Raw genomic sequence first — 23,863 nt, 5'->3', positions numbered from 1 at the left:
ATTTCATGTTTGTACCCACGCATAGCCCTCTACTTGCTGAATCAAGGCGTGAGAAAGAGGCCTCAAGTATGTCCTGTGCTATAACCTTTGCCATAGCCAATCCTGCCTTAAACGCCGCCTGGCGGTATATAGGCAAATCTGTAAAGAAATCACTAATCTCGCTCCACAGTTTGTTTTGCTGCAGTGAGCAAAGCATCTGCATTTGCTCGTCTTAAGTACAAGCCCGCATTTAGATAAAACATTTTCCCAAAAGATTCCAGAAACTTGTTTTCTTTGGCAAGGCAGGCTGCAGCTCAACTTGCAGTGGATGAAATGCCAGACGGTTTTGAATATAATGATGCCACTGCCACCACATAGGAATGGGTTTGAGGATGGAAAGACAACAAAATAGTTTTGCCATGCAAGTGTCTAAAACAAGCATCCAATCTCTTATTTATAGGCTTAGAAGAGTGTGGCTTAACCCATAACTTCTTAGCCATGTCTATGATGTCCTTCTGCAGGGGAACACCAGAACAAGTAGTCACTCTTAGTGATGAGACTCTGCTAGCACTCCTCCCTCAGGTAAAGACTGCTGAGGTGCTGGAACACCCCATAAATCTGCTAAACCCTCCACACAGTCATGAAAGGCTTTAGCTGAGGAAGGAGTTTCCTCTTTTTTATCCTCGGTGTAATTATCTGCTGGAGAGTTCTCGGGGCCTCGTGCTACTGGAGTGAAATAGCTCCTTTTCTTCGGCTTGTAGGAGAGGAGCCAGTGCTACCTGCACGGGTTCACCATGCGCGTGTGGGAGGACTGGAGCAGGTGGAGGAGGAGGAGGAAGAGGAGGCAACAGCATTTGTGTCTTCTGAGGTGGATGAGGGTGCTGTACCTGAGGTACTACCTCTTTAATAAGGCAGGTTTTTGCTGCATCCCACTCCCATCTGGACACTAGCCCCATCGCTGGAGCCTCGTTTGGCAGATGCCATGCCCCCTTTTCCACAAGTAGCCCTGGCCCTTCCTGCAGGGTGAAGCCTGCGGGGGAAGGACACAGGTGTTTGGTGCCCGCAGGGTGTTCAGCGCCTCAGGGGGAGGCAGCTGTCAAGAACGTGGAGCCAGCACAAAGGAGAAGCACTACGGGAGAAGCAAAACGGGAAAAAAGCATGTGACCAGGTGAGGGGTTATGAGTTTGAGAGGCCCAACAGGGTTGGTGGGGCCCATAGCAGCCATATTACCAGTACTCTCCCATGCCCTCCACCTGTTGTGGCCAAGAATAATAAGACATACTGAAAATGGAAATTGCTACTAGAAACTCCCTCACTCAGTGCTGAAGTTGGCGCTGTCAAGTAACACCCCCAAAGCCCCATTAGGATAAAAGGCAAAGCATACACCCATATAAAATAAATTAATCAGTTCTTTGGAACAAATCAGGATTACCTTAGGCCACAGGAAATAAGGAAAATAATCTACATACTAACAGTGGTAGAGTGGGCACTCACAGCCCGACCCAGCGCAGGATTACTGACGGACCTAGAGCCAATGGCATGGCTGCCCCATGGGGACCGACCAGTTGGCTAAGTGCTCCAGGAGGATCCAACTGCTGTGTAGGGAGGTGCAGGGGGGCAAAAAGGCAGCTTCTTCATCAATTTCCTGTCTTGAAACTCCGGCCTCCAGCAAGACTTTGACGGCCAACATCAATAACTTTGCCAGTGCCCCGAATAGAATTGTCATGGGGAAAAATGACCCAGCTCCTGTGACGGCCAGCCCAGCCCAGAAGCTTGATACTAGCGTTCCATCAATGCAGAACGAGAGGTAGCAAAGATGGAAAATCAATTACACAGGGATCCCATTGCGATCCCACAGTATTGATACCAGCCCTAGCCCCCAATAGACCTATGGCACCCATGGAAAACACAGTCAGAAAGCGTGCCGAATTCAACATGTGTGTTGCTAATGATGACAGCCCCTCTCTTAGGCTCAGACTCAAACAAGAAGGGCGGGCATGAGTGCTGTGTGCACCCTCCAGCTCTGCACCAGCCCTTGCAACCTTTCTACCTCACTTGACACACACACCCCACTCAACCTAGACCAAGTCGCCAAGGAGGAACCTATGATTAGTGGCTGCAGATATAGCTTTGTGCTGTCTGAACTGGCAGACCTGAAGAAGCTGTTATTGGCCCTCCTCGAAGCCCAAGGAAGAGGGGGAGCCATGAGGGGCCCACCAACCAGAAGGGCAGGCACTCAGAGCTCTGAAATCATTGGGGAAGACAGACCACTATAACCATGAGGTCTCGAGAAACTTCTGCATCAGTATGGCCGGGCCTAGGCCCACGCTGGCAGCTATAGAGAAGACAGACTTCAATAATGCCCTGGCCAACAGGGGACACATACCCCAGGATCTGACTGGTACGCCACTCAGGGTAGTGGGGTGAAAGGGACAGTTATTGTGAAGGAACCTGGTGGTGCTACATATTCTGACCAATAACCTTCATTTTTCCTCTATGCCAGCCTTGAGTGGCCATTTCAGTGCCTAGTTATTCCCACTTACCTTTCTGAATGGTGCCCTTACCCCAGTGTTAGTTTTTATTCCCGATTAGGGTACTGTAGGGACTCACACCAAAGACGTGACACCAGAATCTTGATAGGATGTTCAATGGCATTTCAAAAATACTCCTCCTTTAAAATGTATTTAAACTTACAGTAATGCTTTTAATCATTAAAGGTTCCTGTTATTGAATCCAATATGGTAGTATAGGGTTGGATTTAGTAGAATTATTGCACTGCTTCATACAACTCGTCATGTAGTGATGTGTCAAATATTTTGCAAATTTTTTTACTACAGTGTCAACATACATACCTTTGAAAATGGTCCAGCGAATCTCCACAAACCATTAAAACCAAAACCTAAAGAAGTAAATGAAATATTAATTTTTGTGACTGAAAAAAGTCACAAACAGTATTAAAAGAAACAAATACATCAAAGCTACATTGCACAAAGAGTAATCCATACAACAAAGAAGAACACATTACTTGCCTCTCTAATGTACTTTCTGATGGCTGCTTCTCTATGATATCCCTACCCCTGCGCATCTGCAGACCAGGAACATTTCTGCCGATGGGGGCGCAGCGCAGCTCCATTTTGGTTCCATCCAATGCCTCGACATGCTGGATATGTTGGATCAGTATATTAGCAGTGCAGTGCCTCATGACCTCAGTTCCACCCTTATTCCCTAGAACTCTGAAACTGAGATAGTAGAACCGATGGTGTGCTAGTTTCCCGCAAAAGGGGCAGGTAAGGAGGGCAATGAGAAATTTGTAGCAGGAACATCCATTAGAAAAAACATTCCAGAGAGGCATGTCATTTGTTTTCTAATGGATTCTTTCCTGGCACAGATTTTTCATCTATGATAGACTCCCAAAGCAGTATGTCAATCTGGATGAGGGAAGAAGCCAGCACCACATACGCCAGAAAACTCTGGAAGACTGCCCTACCAAAACGGGCATCCTGGCCTACAAGGAAATCCAAGCAATAATGCTTAACGAACGTGTGCAGAAATGCCCACGTTGCTGCCTGGCAAAAAAACAAGACAGGGACACCCCTCTGGTATGATATGATTGGTTATTTATAACGCGCTTAATACCCAGAGGTTTCTAAGCACAGACCCCGAGATCAAACCTGTGTTGCACCGTGTCATCTTGCTTCCAAGGCGAACACGTTGCCCCTGAGCTATCCTCCCGAGACTTTGCAGTGCAAAGGTGGCAGACACTCCCTCCGGTAGGATGAGTTTGGATAACCTCAGACACATCCTTTCTAGCCAGGTCGTAGTATTCCGAAATTCAGAGAATGATCCACCTGGACAGGGTCTGTTTCATCACAGACCTGCCAGTATGAGCACCAACATAACCAACAAAAAGCTGGTAATCTTTTCTAGCCTCTCTAGTACGAGAGACGCAGAACTTAGGGGCCCATACCGGGTCCAGCTTATAGAATTGTTTTGCTGCCCTGGAAGGTTGAGGTGGAGGAAAATAGACAGTAAGACAGATCTTCGAGATCACCTTTGGCAGAAAGGAGGGTGTCACTCTCAATGTCACCATCTTTGGAAAAAACAAATGGGGAGGTAAAACAGGCAATGTCTAGAGTTCACTCACCTGTCTCGCGGAAGTGATGGCAAGCCGAAGAGGTATGAGAACATGGAGAAAGGAGTGGGCAGGAATCCTCACAAACAGCCTTCTTGGGACTGAGAGGAAAAACATAGCTGTCTCTTGAATTCAAATTCAAACGGGAGCCCTATGAGGCAGCAATTATGGCTAAACAGAAGACACAAAGAAATGTGGACATTGCCACTCTAATGCAACCTCAAGATGAGGGTGAAAAAACAAACAGTGACCTTCCTGGTTCACTCCCGGACAGAATCTCAGGACAACCAGCCACGAAGGACGACGTCCAATCCTTCATGGGAGACATTAAAATGGAGTTCTGCAACTGCATGATGGAAATTTGAGCAAGAGTGGACTGCTTGGACAATCGAGTATTGGAGGTGGGACAAAGGCTCAGAGAGATTGAAGACCAGTCTATGGAGCAAGCTACAACAGTGGCAGAGCTGCAGTGTAGAATTTAGGCTTTGGGAGGGAAAAGAAAAGCCATTGCAACCAAACAAGAGGATACAGAGAATATAGCTCACAGAAATAACTGACAGATTAAAGGAGTGCCTGCCTCGATCCCTGACCAGGCCCTGAGCGACTATTTTGGCAGAGTTTTCCAGACGCTCATACCACACCTTGACAAAGCAATGCTGCTTCTGGGCCATACCATTAGGATGCGGAGCCGCAGAAGCCTGCCTGCCGATGCAACACCAGACGTGATCACGTGCGTCCACTTCTTCACAGCCAAACAGGAGATCATGACAGCAAGCCGAACGCAAGGTGAATTATCTTACTAGGGGTCGTCACTGAACATTTTCTAAGACCTAGCAACAGCTACAATGCAAAAAAGAAGAGAGCTAACAACGTTTTGACAGGACCAAAAGATCAAATACCGATGGCTGTTCCCCTCTACGCTGCAGTTCACGCTCAAAGGTACAACATGGGTCAAAAGTTCACTAGCGGAAGCCAAAGGCATTTTGGGGAACGGCCCCCTGAATGGAGAAGGTGGCTCTCCGACTAAACCTTTTGCACCATTGAAAAAAAGACTGTCCTAAACCGAGACATAACACTTGGGCAAAAGCAGCAAATGGACGGATACCTGGAACACCCCCACAGCAAGCGCAAGTCCTTTTCAAGGGACTCCTGCCGGAGTCCTCCAAACTCACAGCCACATTATTATTGTACCGGCAGACCGGACTAATAAAAAGCTTATGCCCAGGCTTCACACGGCCTATGCCCGGTCAAGAGTGTTATGCCGCTTGAAGAACTCGGGGGAGATAAGACCTCTACTGTTTGTTTTTTGGTTGATATACAAGTTGTGGTTTAAAAAGTTGAAAACCTGGTTGCTGCAGGGAGCTGATGCAATAATCGAGACAAATGGCTAGTGTTGCTAACTCCGCCCCCTCCAAGGGTGGAACCAACTCTCAATTAGCACATCCCTAAACACAAAAGCTAACATTTGTAACTCTTAATGTTAGAGGCGTGAACTCACCTGTCAAGTGTAAATCCACCCTATGATGCCTAATGAACCTTGACAGGTCCCTGGGATTCTTGCAAGAAACACATTTGATCCCACGAAACTGCTTGCTTGGGCAGCAGAGCCTTCCCGAAGCAATTTCTAGTTTCCAACAAATCTAAAAAAATCAGGCACAGAGATCCTTGGGGGTCAATGGTATGCTATTTGGTCAGCTTTATACCCTAATCTCTTTGTCTATGCCCCTAATGAGTGGCAGGAGGCCGCCTTCCTGGATCTGGAGTCCAAACTACTCCCCTTCCTCAAGGGCCAAGCAGTAATAGGGGGTGACTTAAAAGGGGTCCCAGGCCCCCAAGCCGATAGATAACACCAACCCACGCCAAAAGACTTTCAAATTGCCCTGGGATTACTCCACCTATTTAAGTCCCTGGGGGTGGTTGATAGCTAGAGGGTCTTATATCCGGGGCCAAAAGACTTCTCTTTCTTCTCTCATGTCCATCGCATTTCCTTCCGTATAGACTTACACTTAGCTAACCCTCAACTTTTATCATATGTCGAGGAGGGTGCCAGAGAAACAAGGTTATGGTCAGACCATGCCCAGGTTCTCCTAACAGCTCAAATCCACAACCCTATTCCTTCTCCCAGGGCCCGATGGAGTCTCCATGATCCCATCTTAAATGCCGTGGCACTCAGGGACGCTATCGCAAAAGCCATCCAAAACTATTTTCAGGAGAATGCGGTAGGTCTCACCCCAATGGCAACCACATGGGAGGCCATGAAAGCAATAGTATGCAGAACAAACAGCTCAGTCCCTTCTCAAAACGAAACAGGGATACTATGCCAAGGGCAATAAAGCTAACAAATTCCTGGTTGGGTAATTGGCAAAACCCCAATGCAGCTCCTCAGGGAACGATTCAGTATGTGAAAGACACTAAACTGCAGTTGGCAGCATCCCATTTGGCTGAAAGTATGTGGTCCCGCCTCACCCCACCCGTAGCTTGTCCGAAAAGAGGCGATACATATAGGAGGCCGCCCCTCCTGCATCTTGTGGCAGTAGACAAGACACCCTAAAGCGGCCAATTGCAACTGAAGAAGTAGAGTTTGTAATCAAGTTCTTGAAAACTAGTGGCCTTGGACCTGACGATTTTTAGCTCCTTTCGACAGACTAGCTGCACAACTCCCTTCATGTAGATTTCCTCGATCATCTTACTATTAAAGCCGGCAAAGGACCCTTGAGATTGCGCCTCTTACAGGCCGATCTCATTGCTCAATATTTACGCAAACATCTACTCTAAGGTCTTGGCCAATCATTTAACTGGAGTCCACTCCAGCATAGTAGATGTAGACCAAACAGGTCTCATAATAAGCAGAACTACCGGGGACAATTTCCCACGTGCCCTAAACTTGGTAGAAATGGCGACCTAAAAACACCGCAAACTGGCACTGATGGCGCTAGACACAACTAAAGCATTCGATAAAGACGGCTGGGTCTTCATGAAGGGCAACCTCGATGCTTTCCATTTCTGTAAAATGCTTCTAGCCAACTATAGCTCGTCAAAAACCTCTCTGCGGGCGAATCAGTTGCAAACAAATCCTATCCCTCTCACTTGCAGAACGATACAGGGGTGCCCACTCTCCCCATTGATTTTCGCTCTGATAATGGAGTCCTTGGCCCCGCGGATACGCAACAATCCTGCTATTGAGGGGGTCAGAGTAGGCCGTAAACAATACAAGGTGTCCCTTTACGCGGATGACGTGATGCTCACCGTAACAAATATTCAATCTTCCTTACTACAATCCCTACGGGAAGTGGACTCCTTTAGCCGGGTAGAAAGATTCAAAATTATTTATCACAAGTCGGCTGCTCTGGGGGTGGGACTAACCCTGGAGGAGCCTGTCCGATAAGATGGAGCAGGAAGTCTGAAGAATATCTGGGGTGAACATTCCGGCGCACCATAGGGAACTTTATACAGCCAACTTCTGTCTTGCTTTTTCTGCGCCACGTATAGGGACCTCAGAATTACGTCCCACTAGACCCCGACAAAACAAGTTATTGGACTTAGATAGGCAACAAACAAAACATAAATCACTTGTTATATAAAAACAAAATGGTTCGGTGTAGGCCCTTTATTCACTTGTTTATACCCACACACAACATATAGTCAATTATACAAAAACATAGAAAAAGAGCATTACCGTTAGAATGGTTGCAGGAGATTCCTTCATCTCGGCCACCACAACACTGCTTAGTCCCAGAGCAGGTAGGCCGAGAGATCACTCATACTAACGGGGTCTGGAACGGAGCGTCCTCCCTCTCAGCGAGACTGCATCACCCGGGAATCCAGTTCTATCTGTCTTCTCAGGAGGAGTAGTTCTTCTCATCATGGGGAGAATCCCCACCCCTCAATGGTTACCAGACTGTCCTCGGCCAAAGAGCAGACAATAAGCATGAGGCGTCAAGAGTGGGAAAACCCAGCTTCTCTTCTTTGCCTTCTTTCCCAGAACCCCTTATCACTGCACCTGCAGAATGTTCCAACTCCCTTTCTGGATCGTCCTTCGGCAGACAACACAACAACTATTCTCCACAGTTTGTTCAGCTGACATCATTATGTGACCTTGCCTCCACTGCAGAAATGGATGGCTACTTACTGAGCCTACGAAAACATAGGCTTTCATTGCAGTAATGAAAGTGAATGTCCAAATTGGCCAAGCATTGGCGCCACGTTCTTTTAACTCATTTTCCGCACACGCACTAGAACTTCCCATAATTTTTTAAAGAGTTGGAGGCAGACTTTGATGGATGACTCAAGAGATCTCACTGATGGGTCGCATCACTGCAGGTAAAATTAACTTGCTCCCAAGATTTCTTTATTTCTGCTCGACACTCCTGATGGAGATCCCACAGCAACCTCTCCTTCAACTACAACAAAAGTTGCTCAGATACATTTGGCAAGGGAAGAAATCTAGGATCCCAAAGAAGGTGATGATGAGTAATGCCTGACTGGGAGGGATGGATGTCCCAGACCTGCACAAATATTATACAGCAGCGCAACTCACACATTACTTGGCCTGGTTCACTCCTAATGCCACCCGCCCGAAATGAGCAGACATTGAACAGTCCAGAATGCTTAAGGGGGTGGCCATAATGGGAGATTTGATAGAGGAAGGATCGCCTAAAGGGTTTGAGGCATTGCATTGACAAGAGAGACAGGGGTGCACCCAGGGCAAAACCTTACATATTCCATCTTACTGAGGAATATAAGGAGCAAATGGCCGGTGACCGAGGTACCATTGCAGCCAGATGAGACGATTGAGACATTTTATGATGCATCAGAAGGTGAACATGAAGTTTCGCGTATAAATGAGCTGTTAATGTCCAAGGTGGGGGAAGGGGCCGGAACAAACGAGACGACAATGGGAGACGGACCTGAATGTACCAATGTCAGATGCAGGTGGACTAGAGCTCTGGGGTAGCACTAAAAGGTGTCCAGGAATGCAAGGCTCCAACAAATCCAATTATACAAAACCCAAAGAGCATATATGACCCCGAACAGAATAGCGAAATTTAGCCAGACAGCATCACAATTCTGTCCGAAGTGAGGGGAGCTGGAGGCAGACCTGGTTCATATGTTCTGGGCCTGCACAGAGATTGGCAGATTCTGGGAGGAAGTGGCTCTGACACTATCAAAGGCAGATATCACCCTGGAGATTGGATCGCCCTGGCTTGTTTATTGGGGGATTTTACAAGGCCTAAGAGAGCGAAACACGTGAGTAAATTGAAGGATTTAGCATATACTCTTGCGAAACGTAGGATAGAGATGGGATGGAAAGCGCAGAGGAGGCCTTTGGTGCAGACATGTTGGAGGGACCTGCTGAAATGGGCGAATGCGGAAACTGTAGCGTTGCAAGAAGCAGTAAACAGGAACTCTGACCAAGAGGAGCAGGGGGTGGAGGCCTGGAGACAGTTGATTGCGGAGCTGGCTACGCCCACATTGGAGAATCGGATATCGGAACACAGTCCCACACAGGAGGGAGAAGACATTTGGGTGGGTGGAGGAGAGTAAGCAAGAGATTGCAGAACTGTGTGGTGCAAGGTAGGCTGGGGGAGGGGGGAGTTGGGGGATAAGGGGAATAAACAGACACGTTTTGTGCAGTGACAAAGAAATGTATATGGTAATGTCTGTAAGTTATTGTGGTGTAAAACAAAATAAAAATAATAATTAAAAAAAAAGTCCAGAATGCCGCTTCCCCTTTGCTCCTTCCCATACACCTCCCTCTCTGCATGCAGACACTGGCCTGGTGTGCTTTCCTCCACAAAAACGACAGTGAGGATATAGGATTGGGCGATAAAACGGAGGGGAATCCGAGGGGTGTTTTGCCCCTGCACTCCAGTTTTATATAATCCAGACTTTACCCCAGGTCTTCGGCCTGTAGATTTTAAGAGATGGACACAAGGCAGGTTACAAACCCTATCGCAACTGTTTGAGAATGGATTACCCCGGTCCTTTATAAACTGTAAGGAAACATTTTCACTCTCGGAAGCAGATAGGTACACTTATGCTCAAATCCAGCATTGGATTACGCACCCTCTGATAAGATAAAGGGCTGCACGTGACCTAAACCTCATTGTCCTCATCTTGCTGGAAGGACAGCATGGGGGAAACATCTGTAATCTATATAGGATCCTGCAGGGTGGCACACCATCTTCCTGACACACCTACATGGCCATATGGGAAGCAGGCCACCCCATAGAGGATCAAACCTGGGTAGACATTTGGACAAGAAACCACTCCTCCGCTAAATGTGTAACTAACAAAGAATGTGCCCTTAAACTCATATACTGCTGGTATTATTTCCCAGCACGGCTGCATCACTTTAAAAATGTGCTCGACCCAACGTGCTGGAGAGAATGCAGAGCTCAAGGGGCATATTTACATACGTGGTGGGAGTGTCCCCTCGCTCAAACATTTTGGGAAAAAGTGCTCTGCTCTATTGAAGATAGCCTCCAAGGTCAAAGACACTATGAACCCCGAGGTGATCTTGCTAGGGAGACCTATCCTGGGGATTTACCCGAAGTCTGGGAGACAGATAAATTGATTACCCAGCTTCTCTTCACGGCAAAAAAAATACAATTGCCTAAACCTGGAAATCTCTTGAGTGCCCTCTGCTACCTACGTGGTGGATCAAGATCTGGGACATTTTGATGATGGAAAAGGTCACTGCCGCTAAAGAAGGTAGCTAACACTAGTTCACAGACATTTGGTCCCCAATTCTGGAATATGACCTGAACTTCCCTGTGCAAACAAACAAACCACATCTAATGAGACTGTTTCTGGTAACCCGTTAGGGGCACACATGCTGCCTCACCAAAGCTGGACTAAGCCACGGAGGGGATACGGAGGAAGCAGGGTGTGGACTTGGGGAGGTGGGAAAGGGTTTGACCTAAAAAAGGTATCGCAAGATATGTCAAGACCTGCCCAAATCTTACTGTTGAAATAATGCTCCATGTTTGCAAACAATTTAAATAAAGTGGATTACTATCCTCAAGACTCTTCATGCCACCATCCCACCAGCCAAGGGCTCTGGCAAGAATCCAGCCACATCATGTGCATGCCCCTTGGTGCTTTGTACGCCCATAGGTCTTGATAACCAGGCAACTACCAAAACGCTCTACATAGCTATCATAAGCACTAAGCGGAATGGCATTATCCTAGCCTTATACATTTACAGAACATCGTGTTGGGAAGCAAACAGGATAGAGAAACAAAAAAATGAGCATAATTGTCTCAACGTAGGATAAGGAGGCCTGCCCAAGACCCAGACACCTCAATCTTTGTCCTGACAGGGCATTCTCTTTGCAGGTATAGTTGTCAACAGCTTTTCAGCATTCTGTTGATTAAAAAAAAAAGATATACTCCTTCCCGTTCCAGGACACCCCAAGTTCAGCAGGTGTAAGCAACTGTGCTTTCACCACATGATCCAAAAAGTACTTCTTAAGGATACTGAGCCTCTTTCTTTTTGTCACGAGTGCCAAGTCAGGTAAGATGTGAATCGTGTGTTTATGGAACTCCAGAAATTTTTCAGTTGCAGCAGCCTTCAAAATCCTGTCCCTGTCGCAAGCATTGCCCAGCTTGACAATACGTGTCGTACCAATAGATGCCTTGAGCAATCTATTAAAGGAGGAGGGTTTAATTCTATAGCGTTTGTCCATGCACATGGGGTTCTCCTCCACTTCCAAGTGTAACAATTCAGGGAGCCAGGTGGAAACAAAGTCAATGGGGTTGTCTCCTTCTGCACCAGCTGGAAGAGCAATAATTTGCATTTTTTTTTTTATTGAAAAACCAGTCCGCCATGTCTCAATGTGAACATTGTGACATCAGACTTTTATTACAGTATAACCATATGTATCAAAAAAGTTCCCAAAATGTAGTTCCATGGTGCTATAACCGTCACTTTGAGCCGTCTTAGAACATCCTGGCTAAATCATGTGTATCAAATAAAATTTGTATTGAGTCGTAAAGAGTCCATGTAGTCAACTACGGCACAGCTTAATTTTATACAGTGTCCAGCTGCCGCGTATGACCACCAGTCTCGACTGTTACCGTCCACAGGAATAAAGCCTCCCAAGTGCGTCATCTGTTTGGCAGTGGTTTCTTTGCAACTAGTAAGGAGATGTTCCGAAGTTTCAATTTCACAATGACAGAAGCGGCATATGTTGTCTTTCACTTCTTTGAAGTGACGGTTCCACATCATTTCTTTTGTTTTTACAGCATTTAAGCGAAACCTTAAAAACTGCTCGCGGTGATGTCGAGACGGGCAGTTTTTTAGATAATTACTTGTCACATTTAGCTTGTGTTCCCCTATTCCAGCATCTAAGGTGGTCGGCATCGAAAGACGTAAATCATTATTCGAAATCCAGCACCATTGTTCGAACTTTTTTTTGACTTGTTGTGGTCTCAGCAGCAGGTCGTTCAGGTTGAGATCAACAGTGACAAGAATCGACAGCATGATTTGTTTCCACTCAGCAAGAAGTTTCGAATTCCCTGTTTCGCTTGTAGCAGAGAAGATTTGTAAAGCAGGCGCTGTTGGAGACAAATTCATCTTTCGCAATACTGTTAAAGATTTCCACATTACATGAGAGTGTAAAGAGTTTAGTGAGAGTTCGTATCGGATTTGGGTCATTGAAATATAGGTAGGAAGCTTCAAAACACGCCGCAGAAGATTCCTTCTAACTTTTGCCAGAACGAGACGTCTATATTCCAGCCTGATTCTGAACCAAAGGTGATTGCAGGAACCACCTTTTGGGTGTAGAAAATCAAGACTGGTGCATTCGATTGACCATGTCGACCTTCCAGTGATGTTCATGGACTGAGTTGTTGAAGATAATTCCCAAGTATCTTATTGAGTTGACTGTATCTAGGCAGTTGTCCTCGATTTTCCACTTGAAGGTTTTTTGTCTTTTTGAATGACCTTGGCCGATGATGATGATCTTAGTTTTTCAGTGTTTAGCTCCAGGTCGTTTTTATGCAGGTATTCGTGAAGGTTTGATAGTTGCCGTTGGAGTCCTATCTGGGTCCTATCCAAAAGAACCACATCGTCAGCGTATATTAAGCAGCCTACTTCAATGTTGCTCACTTTTGGTGGAAAGCATTGCACATCTGTGCGATGGGCAGGGATGTCTGAGATAAACAACTTAAAGAGTTAAGTAGCTAGTGGACATCCCTGTTTCACACCTATACTTGTTGGTATCCTATTGGATAGAGTGCCTTGATTGTTTAGTCTTATGCTGACGGTGGTTTGAGTATGCAGAGCTCTAATTGGCTCGACGAGGTTTCTTGGGCAATTCCAGTTTTCCAATTTTTGCCACAGTTTGTTACGATTAATGCTGTCTAAAGCTCCTCTCAGGTCTATGAAAGCGAGGAATAATCTTGTCTTTGCCTTTTGGCTTTCTAGTTTGAGGATGTTTAGGAGCACCAAGTTCACCTCCACCCCCATGCCTTTTGTGAAACCTGTTTGTCGGATGTCAAAGATTTGCTCTGACATTGACCACGCAGCTAAGCTTTGGCATAAAAAAGAGGCAAAGATTAATCCTATGGTGTCTAGCAGGGCAATCGGGCGGTAGTTGGACGGATCCGCCCGATTGCCCTTTTTGTAGATCGGCACAATAATCGCATCACGCCAGGAGTCACGTATCGTTGCGGATGTAAGCACACGGGTGAACAATAGTTCGATGAAAATAGCCCATTGCTCCACATTCTTTTTTTACATCATATTTGATATTAAATCTGGGCCTGCTGCGTGAGAGTTTTTCAAAGATCGTATCGCGACGCTTATATCTTCCCCTGTTATTAGCAGTTTCCAAGATGTCAACTCTTGTGCTGGTTTGCTGACGTCCTCTTCAGGTGCTTTGCAAAAGATGTTGCCATAGTGCTTTTGCCATGAGTCAGCCTCAATCTCATTTGATGGCAATGACTGGTGCTTCGAATTTCCTGCATTCAAAATTGCCCACATTTCTCGGGAATTCTTTTGGACTAAATGCCTCATCAGCTGCTCAGCCTTATCTTGCTCTATTATCAATTTTTGTGATTTCAACCAGGTACGGTATTGTTGGCGACGTATTTGTGTTGCGTTTTTAATTGTGTTTATGTCGCTAGCAGTTTTACTTGACTTCCTTAGGGTTCTTATGTCTCGTCTCATCACCTGTTTTGCGTGTGTTAAAATTGACGATGAGGTGTTTGTGTTTTGTGTCCATTATGCGATCAGCAGCTTTTACTGTGATGAAATCAGAGAGCAAGGGTACATAATTTACAGACAAGTCTGTGTCCCACTGTAATTTCAAGTTTATTCCCTCTATGGTCGGTCTATCAATCTTCAACCGGTTTCCACCGCTGTTTATGGAGATTACGGGGTCGTATTTTCTTTGCTCAATTGCCCAGTCCACCACACAGGCCAACCAAAGCAGGTTGTGGTCGCTACTTGACATAGGGCTAATTGATAATCTCATGTCGTTTTCAAAGATATTTTGTGAAACCCAAAAGTACTCAATTATTGATTGAGCATTTGAGGAAGACCAAGGCCCTCATTATAAGTTATGACGGTAGCCATGCCGCAATTTATGCATGGCTGCCGGCAAAACCGCATCCGTGTCCATGTCCTCGGAATGAGGACTTACCGGACCATTCCGAGTTCGGATGGCCTGGTAATTCCTCACTCGAGGACACGGACACGGTTCCTCCCCATTCCCATTTCAGCCCCCATAGGGCTGAATGGGAGAGGGACTAAACAACGGGCCATTACGAGATGGCCCGTTGTTTGCTCCCTCTACCCCTCGCAGGACCCGGTATGCACGCCTGGTTTTCCCAGGCGTGCTTAACGGGTCCCGCGAGGGGACCTCGTAATGTGGCGGAACGGGTTGGACGGCGCCGCAGCCTTTTACGGCGCCGTTTAACCCGTTCCGCCAGGGTCGTAATGAGGCCCCAAGTCTTTTGGGGTGGTTGGTCGCCGGGAACTTGTCCATTTACCATTTTGCAATTTCGATTTCGTAGCGCCTGGCTCCATGCCGACTCCCGACTTTTTACTTCGTCGTGTGTTAGTAGCTTAAACTGCTTGGTTACATGATCGTGTTTGAACCAGGAGCAGTTTAAGTCACCTGCGCAGATTATTGATAGATTCTTATAATTTAACAATGTCTGATCAATGCAAGTTGTTATTGAATCTATGAATTTTTTAGTGCTTATCTTGGCCGGGTTCCAGTAGCTATTTAGAATAAGCAAATGTGTCCTTGTTTCTTCATCTTTGTTGGTGGTTTCAAGCAGTGCGCTTTGCACAAATGGATTAGGACTGTTGGAATCCACGAGGCGCCACCTGGTATTTATTTTGATCATAATTACCAAGGTAGAAGAAGTTCGCCCCCTTGCGTTTTTTATTGCAGGATTTAGTAGAGTCTGAAAACCGTCCCCTGATGGTGGCTCGCACAACCATGTCTCTTGTAGACATATAAGAAAGACCTTTCCCAGATCAGCCTCAAATTCATTAAATAAGTGGGTGAATCCTCTAGTGTTCCATGAGATGAATTCACGCATACACTTGTTACCGTTGTATAATGGCTAACGTCGACCAGAGATGTCAGTCTGACTGCCATTTTTTGCTGGATGATTGAGGTTTGTGCGTGAGGTTTCTGTGAATGCCATTTCTCTGCGTAGCTCGACCCGTCGTCGTTCTTGCGTCCCTTGAAAGGTGTCTTTTGACCAGGACTCCAGCGTGTCGGACCTAAAGCTCGTCGGTTCCACTGATATATCAAATCTATACATTAACAATTCCTCTGATGCATTCAGAATTGTGTTTCGGATTGAGACTGAATAGATGTTTAGCAGAACCTGATCGCAGCATTTTTCAGTAGCATACTCTACTATACTTATGTCTTCAGACAAAATCGTTCTGAGTGATGGAATGCAAGAAAATAATTTCAGTATGTTTTTGCGATTCAGATTCAGGTCGTGATCTTCCTGATTTAAATTTTGTAATTTCAATTTTCAGTTTAAAGAACTTGCTTCAGATCTCAGAGATGAGGAGACATTTGTAAGATATCTGACCTGCTTTTTTTTCGTGAAGTCTGGGATTTTTTGGGTTTAGCCGTGTAGGCAGATTTGAACAGTCCCCTGACTTTGTCGGCCTGTTCTTGTAGTTTCTCTCCTTCCCCGCTCTTGGATTTAACCTGTGTGGAGGTTCTCAATGGGTGTCATCAGGGACCACAATAGAGGGGATGATAGAATGATCAGCTGTAACTTCATCGGAGTAAGTAGAAAAATTGCATATGTCAATTACTGATCCCGATGACTTGCTCAAGAGACTTTCGCTGTCTGAGTCAACTCTTTGTCTCTTACTTGCTGTAGCGACAAGATGGTCTGTTCCTCTCAGATTTGTTTCTTCTTGAACGTTTTTTTGGCCGTCAGATTTTGGCTGTTCTGTCCTTCCGAATAGGCCAGCTCGAATATCAGGAGTCACGTTTCTGATAAATTTCTGTAACTTCGATTGTTGAACACGTTTCTTGGGATCTGACAGTTTTTTCCCAGGCGGTAACTGTCTTCCTTTCGGTTGAAGAGCTGTTTGAACTTGCCTCATGGGGACCTTTATTGATTTTGCCGATCCTTCAAAAATTCCAAATGAGGCCGCAGATATTTCAGAAGTTGGTTTCGGATTGAAACAATTTGCTTGCTTATTCGGTAATGACACAGGGACGGACTCAGGAGATTTCGTACTCTGATCTCCGGCTTCTAGTTGGGCGGTCATTGCTGGAGCTTCACTAGCTGCGTCAATGCTATTCAAGATTGGAGCAGTGGCGTTTGTGTTCTGTGTTTGAGCATGAGATTCTTTCGTTGTTTGTGCAGAGGCTCGAAGGTTTAGGTGGTCGAGGCTTGGGTTCATCATGGCTGAAGAGTGTCTCATCCATTTGACGGCTTCGAGCAAACCATCGGATAAAGAGTCGTTCTGACAGTGATGACGTGCTGCGAGGTCACTTAGACGCTCTTGCCATCTTATTGTTTGTTCCGCTTCTTGTGTTAACTGTTGTTGCAAGAAGTGTGTCGCAGAGTCAAATGTATCCATTTTTTCTTTTAAAGTTATTATGAGAGACGTCTGATCTTTATAAGCCTCGTGGAGTGACTCGTACATCTTCAGAAATGGAAGAAGTGCTGCAGATGATACTGCCAAGACGTCGTTATAGATCTGCATTAGAGCTGCTGAAGACAAACTTGGTTTTGACTCAGTACTAGTTTGTCTGACAAGCCTGAGTGCAAAGTATTTGAGTTTTCCAAATGTGGGTCGCTTGCCATCGACAAGGTTGCGGCCGTGGTTGCAGGGATTTCCTGTAAGAGTTGTGATGTTGTAGGTCTTGCATTCACATTTCTCGATTTTTTGGAGAGATCCATGTTGAGTGTTTGTCCTCCGGTCTTGGCATGAGGTGTACTCGAGGTACTGTCACCTGTTCTGCAGTTTCGATTGTCACATGCCGACGAACAGTTTTTGTTGATTTTTCCCATCTGAACGCGTCCTATGTTGCCACCTGATCTGTGGGGATATTCGGCATGGACGTCGTAATTGCGACTGTATTGGTTAAATAAATGTTGCTGACTACCGTCTGCATTCGTATGGCCGTAGGTGGTCCCAGTGGTGTTTGACATTGTTTGTTCCTTTGTTTGTTGGCGCCGAGGAACTCTCAGCGGCGTGTCGACAATTGCGGGGATGTTTCTTACAGTCGCATGAACTGGATCTGAAGAGGGCATAGTTAATGTGATTTCTTCATGGTCGAGTAGACATTTGTTTCCCTCCTCATCCTGTGAAGCTTCCATAATTTCCGCATCCGTTAGTTCAAAAGGTGAAAAAAATTTGTCAACTGTTTCTGAAGTAATCGTGATCTGCGTGATTTGAGATGTGTTATTAAAAGAAAATATTTGTGACGAATTTAGGCCAATCGGAAGTAAATTGTCAAGACTTAGTAGGGGCCTTTGTGGAAAAGTGTTTGTTTGTAGAGCGGCCTTGTCTGGCAAGGCACCTGCTTCGGGTAGAGCGTTTACTTCAGCCTCCCCAGATCCGAGCTCCGGCACAGACCCCATTACCACCGCAGCCCCGTCAAGGGTGGAATCAGACGTGATGTGTCCACCTCTATCAGCTATCTGGTTTCCTGCGATGTGTAATGATAATGCGGGCTGCACAGGAGTTAGAACAGAGGTAGTAGGATTGATAAGGCCGGGGGGTGGTGAGGTAGGAGGAATCCTGATGTTTCCTGTTGACGAGCAACAGTTATTTGTTTCTAGCTCCACCACCTCTGTGCTTCCTAGTGGGGACGATGTGTTTGTGGCTGATGCATCAAGTAATTTGTCATGTTGAAGAGGAGGAGTCACAGAGGGTTCGGAAAGGGACACAGGAACTAACACTGATTGGTTCTTCCCTATTAGTTCGACAATTTCTGGTGGCACTTTAGACGCACGTTTACGTGTAACAGTGCTTACCTTTGAAGTGTCCAAGGCCGCGTCTGCCTTCAAAGCTGTCCACGGATTCTGCATCTGACGTTGTTGAATCGTTTTTATCCTGGTTTGTGGGCCCCCCAGGCCTGATTGAACAGACATTGCAAAGGGTACAGCGATGCTGGCCGTAAAAGAACTCAGGCTATTGCAGTGCACAACTCCGCCTAGTTACACCGAATTACCAGTGCGTACTGCACAAGATATGTGGGCACCCAGAAGGGATCAAAGAGGTAGTTTCTCTGCAGTCTCCCCAAGTAGAATTAATGCGCCAAACAGCCGCACAACAGCCGCACAACAGCCAGCGCCCTTTACCCGTCGGGCTTAACGCCGCAAGGGTGGGTTGTGCGCCTCTAAATGCCAGCAAAAAGTCACGTGACCTGTCACGTGAGCGCGCCCGCGCTCCGCCTCCTCCAGGAAGCGAGCGTAAGGTCTTGGGCGCGGAAGGCTGTGATTCCAACAGCGAGCAACAGCAGGTGTCAGGTGTTCCAACAGATGTCCAAAGAGGAAGTACGCGCCGCTCGGGCGAGTTGTGCTCCTCTAAATGCCGGTAGAAAGTCACGTAATTTGCAGTTTTTGAGCTCGCAATATATTCTCCAGGTAATCCAATCTGTTCTCCATTGCCAGGTTCCCTTTAACCCCCTTTCTACATCCCGCCTCATTTGCTGAACAGGGGAAGAGCGTTTGAGCACACTGTTGGTCCATTTCGGATGTTTTCTGATCAAGCATAGTGGTTTTCATCGCCAACTGGGCCACTTTTGCATTTAATGCATCAAATGTGCTTTCCAAATGTGGCAGACTGCTCAATCCATCCCAATGCTGCCATCACTGGGTCCTGTGCCGGCCCCGCAGTGAGAACAAATCTGCATCCTGTGCCCTAGTTTTCTGCTGGATTTCCTAGATGTCATTGTAGCCCCTGTCACCTCATGGCAACCAGTCCAACAAAATGTGAGAAAAGGGGTGTAGTCTGGCAATCCTTTGTTGTACCTCTGACACAACCCCAACAAATCCTTGCAAACAGACACACCCCTATATATTCAGCAGGATGTCACGCTACAGAAATGGCCACCACCAGCGCCACTGCAATCCATGTACCCAGTGAGGACACCCTGCCCACACTGCGAGAGGCCACCACCTATCCACCTTTCCAATAGCCAGATCAATCAGGCATGGGTCGTGGAACTGCTTGTGCACCCTAGACAGAACCCTCCTCGGTCCTGCAACTCTGCGGACAAGGCAGCCTACCAGTGCCTGCAAGCCCCGCTGTCAATTCAATTCAGCTTTATTTCGGTAGTAAACCATCAAAGCAGAACACATATACATATAAAATGAAAATACTAAAAGCAGCATTTATAATATCTTACAGTAGTGATAAAAACATTAAAAACGGATGCCAACTCATAAGCACATTTCATCAATTCCCCCCATTCTTTCCATTCATTGCTCTAGTAGCATTATAAAAAAGACGTTAGAATGTTTGCAACATGAAAACAGAGGAAGCAGTTTTTTTAACAGTTTTTAACAAAGCTCTCCCTTTTTTAAAAGCCATAAATATAAACATAGAAACTGCATTAAAAGCAGCCATGGACAAGCATGATTTCAAAACAATAAGAGCCTATCTTCTGGTATTGATCACCTGTACCATTCTATGTACCATACAGCTATTCTTTCCCAGCACAATGGCAGGGCTGGGCTCCAAGACCTGATTGTATCCCGGCTGACCTATTTAAGAGCAAGATATATGGGTCCCCCTTTTAACAACATTCTTTAACGATATATATAGTTTATTTGCCCTCTGCTGAAGCTGGAAGGGAGCGGCAATAATTCCATTTTATAAGAAGGGAGACCTGGTAGCAAACTACTGACCAATATCACTGATTTACTTTCTTGCCAAGATGTATGCAAAGGTATTACTTCAGTCCCTGGAAACCTGGGCCGAAGAACATATTATCTTCTTTGTTGATCACAGCACTAAAATGCCATAAAAGTACGTAGAACGAATAAAAACATGAAATAAAATTCAGTCATCAAACAGGATAAAATATACAGAAAATCCAGGAGATTATAAGATAAAATGATCATTAAAAGACAATGGCACAGTATAACATTCACAATAAAACATTGAAGCAAAACATCCCACATGTGAATAAATGCACGCTATGTTGGTCAGAACAAATTAGACCATAACATCAGGCTAACAGGTAACAGACTTTGTCCTTCTCCTCCAAGCGTATAGGACAGAATTACCTAGGCAATGAGCTGCCAACTGTTTCTTAGCTGCCAGACACAGAAAAATCGCTCCTCTACTGCGGACAACACTACGTTGTTTAAACAGCGGTCTCAAATATTGTTTCCTTATGTCCGCATACCTAGGGCACGGTATGACATAATGTGCCATACTTTTTATTATATTTGGGCAATGAGGGCAATCTGGTGAGTTACTAGCTTTCCACTTGCTTCTCACAGTCGCAAGAGGGAGAATCCCCATATACAATTTTGTGTATAGTGACTTCATTTGCTTAGGATGCATCACATTCAGTTATGGCTCAAACCCATGAAATTCCTCTAGGAGACAATAGCTAGTAAGATTACTGGACTGCGCTATTTTGCCTGCGGTTTCTCTTTCCCATCTTGCTGTATAAACTAATTGTATTTTACGTTTGTAGTTTTCTGGAATTGATTCAGGGTTCAACCAATAACTAATCGGCCCAATTTAAGCCAATTCAACTTTGACGGCCGCAAACCACGATAGGCTATGCCCACCCTCTTGGTTCAATACATCTTTTAATACATCCCTATATTTGTCCAAAATAGAATTAGCCCACACCCGAGCCCAAAAATAGACCGGCTTTGTTTTACAAATGAGACCGATGCTATGCAAGTTAATTTCCATAAAAGTTGGAAGATATGGTGCAGTACCATAATATATTTAAAATATGTTTGTTCTGCAATCTGGAGTTTTTCAGTGTTGTCATCCCCCAAAATACTGCACCATATAAAGCGGCTTGCCTATCATGGCCCTTACAAGTTTCCAAGGTAACACTCACTGGTCCATCCCTGTGCTCTGCCTCCAATCTTGATATTGCGCCACTGTGTTTAATCGGTGTTCGAGCAGCGTGCTCTACTGGATCCTCCCAGAAGCAATTTTTTTTACTGTGATCCCTAGATAGTCATACCGCCCAAATTGCTCTATGGGCTCATCTCTCTCAAGTCAAGTCACAAAAATGTTCAAACATTTTCAGCTGTGTGCGTAGCCTCCCCCTGCCCTGAGTACGAGAAACCAAAACGGCGGCCTCAGAAAATACCAAGATTGGAATTTTCTCCGCTGCCAAAGTGGGTGCCATCAGTTGGCCTAGAGAGCAATTTGCTAATGACACTGTTAATAAAAAGACAGACCAGACTAGGCGCTAAAACGCATTCCTGTCTGATGCCTATTTCAATATTCACTCCCAAGGTTGTCCGTCCACCCATCCAGGGAGTGCCTAATCACAGCGCCATTTCCCCATGTAGAGAATTTGGATAGCTTGGACTTGGAAGTCCCGGATCGCTTAATACCCTTCACAATTGCGTTTGTGGGACGCTATCAAACTCTGTCCCAAGGACAACGAAGGTTGCAAATACATTCATGTTCCTTAGGATCACATACTTCTCGGTTATCAAATATAGTCTCAAACAGTGGTCGATGGTACTAATGTTTTACTGGAACACAGCTTGCCTGTAGGTGATTGCCCCCACCTACCAACTCCAAGTCTCTAAACTAACCATAACCACCATTGCAAACATTTTGCCTCCCGCATCAAGAAGTAAGAGAGGTCTGTAATTAGAAGGTGACATTCTATCCCACTTCTTGAATATCGGTACAAGGACGGCCTGGGACCAAGAGGCTGGAACCTTATTTTCTGCCAGAACTGCATTAAATAGCTTCAAGAAATACAGCACCCATACCTGCACCTCATTACGAAATAGGTCTACAGGGACCATGTCCAACGCATGGGCCTTACCAGGTTTTTGCGATAGAAGTGCTCCCTTAACCTCTTCAAGAGTGAGGGTCAAGTGATCACCCTCCCTACGTTGACTCTTCAGCTGAACACTCTCCCATATAAACCGTGGCCTTGTTTCACGTGCAGAGTCTCAAAATGTGATATCCATATCTTTTCTGGGATACCATCCTGGATATGGTTATAGTCTTGGTGGTTCCCTGCCCAAAGGGTTTCCCAGAAACGCTTGGAATCATGCAAGTTAGATGCTTTTAACAGCTGCTCCCAGAGGTTTGCTGAGTATTCCGCTTTCTTGACCTTAATCAATGCTCGGTTTTTTTCTGGCCTCTAAAAGGGAAACAGACCCCTCTACCCATATTGCCTTAGCTTGTTTCCTGCTTTTTGACCAAGGATCGAGCTTTGCTGAAACAAACTCCCAGCCCCGTGGTGAGCTCATCATGGGGGGAGACACTCTCAATTCCATGTTCTGGGTAAAGAAAAAAAAGGGATTCTAGCTTTGTTAAAATATTGAGATATATTTCAGGCAATCTCGTCTCCAGGTAAAGGGTCTTCCACTTTATGTTGCGCCTCGCTACACCTGTGATGACAATTTGGACCAAACCACCAACATTGGGCTCAGGAGTCAGACCCAGCAGAATTCCTAATGCAGAAAAAACAATTGGATAATGGTCGCTTTCTGGTCGTTCCATTACCATGAAGTCACAAACCCACTTCCATATTTCTACATTTACTAAGACATAGTTGATCAAGTTGGATTTTCCATTAGCTCTAAAGGTTTTCCTTACCAGATTATCACTTTTAACCTTCCCGTTGCACGCTCCTAGGCCGGAGGACATGTTCGCACTTGCAGCTATTTCACCTTTTTTATATTTTCGTTTCAAGGGCTCAGCTGACAAATCCTCAATGCCCCATAGCTTAACTTTATCCTCAGCAAGTCCTATCAAACTCTAGGGGTTCAAATTCTAAGTTGAAATCACCCATGATTATTATTTTTGCCATCCCCAGATGTTCCTACCCCCAAACCCCAATACTTTCTTCCAGGAGGCATAACAAGATGAGCCCACTGTGATTCTGCTGACGATTAGAGATATTGATTAACAACAATTTGGAACCATCCAAACAACTTTGATGCAGTTCCAAAAAGGAGTCAAACACCACTGCTAACCCAAGTAAGCAGACCCCTGTTTGGTCGAGCCCCCTTTCCTTGAATAGCTCCTATTGAAAAAGTGGCATAGCCTTGAAGGTTGAAGGCGGT

The 23,863-nt window shown here is 45.6% G+C and overlaps 1 protein-coding gene across 7 annotated transcripts in view; it reads right to left on the bottom strand.

Annotated features, from left to right (window-relative positions):
• The window catches only part of NF1 (neurofibromin 1), a 3,279,657-nt gene that overhangs the window by 369,859 nt on the left and 2,885,935 nt on the right, over positions 1–23,863 (bottom strand). For all 7 annotated transcript variants that reach the window (XM_069614617.1, XM_069614618.1, XM_069614621.1 and 4 more), the window contains one exon: positions 2,832–2,878. In XM_069614617.1, coding sequence (XP_069470718.1) covers positions 2,832–2,878 — 47 coding nt within the window. The remainder of the gene's footprint in view (positions 1–2,831; positions 2,879–23,863) is intronic.

This window comes from Ambystoma mexicanum, chromosome 9 (genome assembly GCF_040938575.1).
Source record: "Ambystoma mexicanum isolate Mex_15411 chromosome 9, UKY_AmexF1_1, whole genome shotgun sequence".
Taxonomy (NCBI): domain Eukaryota; kingdom Metazoa; phylum Chordata; class Amphibia; order Caudata; family Ambystomatidae; genus Ambystoma; species Ambystoma mexicanum.
This window is presented reverse-complemented; position numbering and strand designations above follow the sequence as displayed.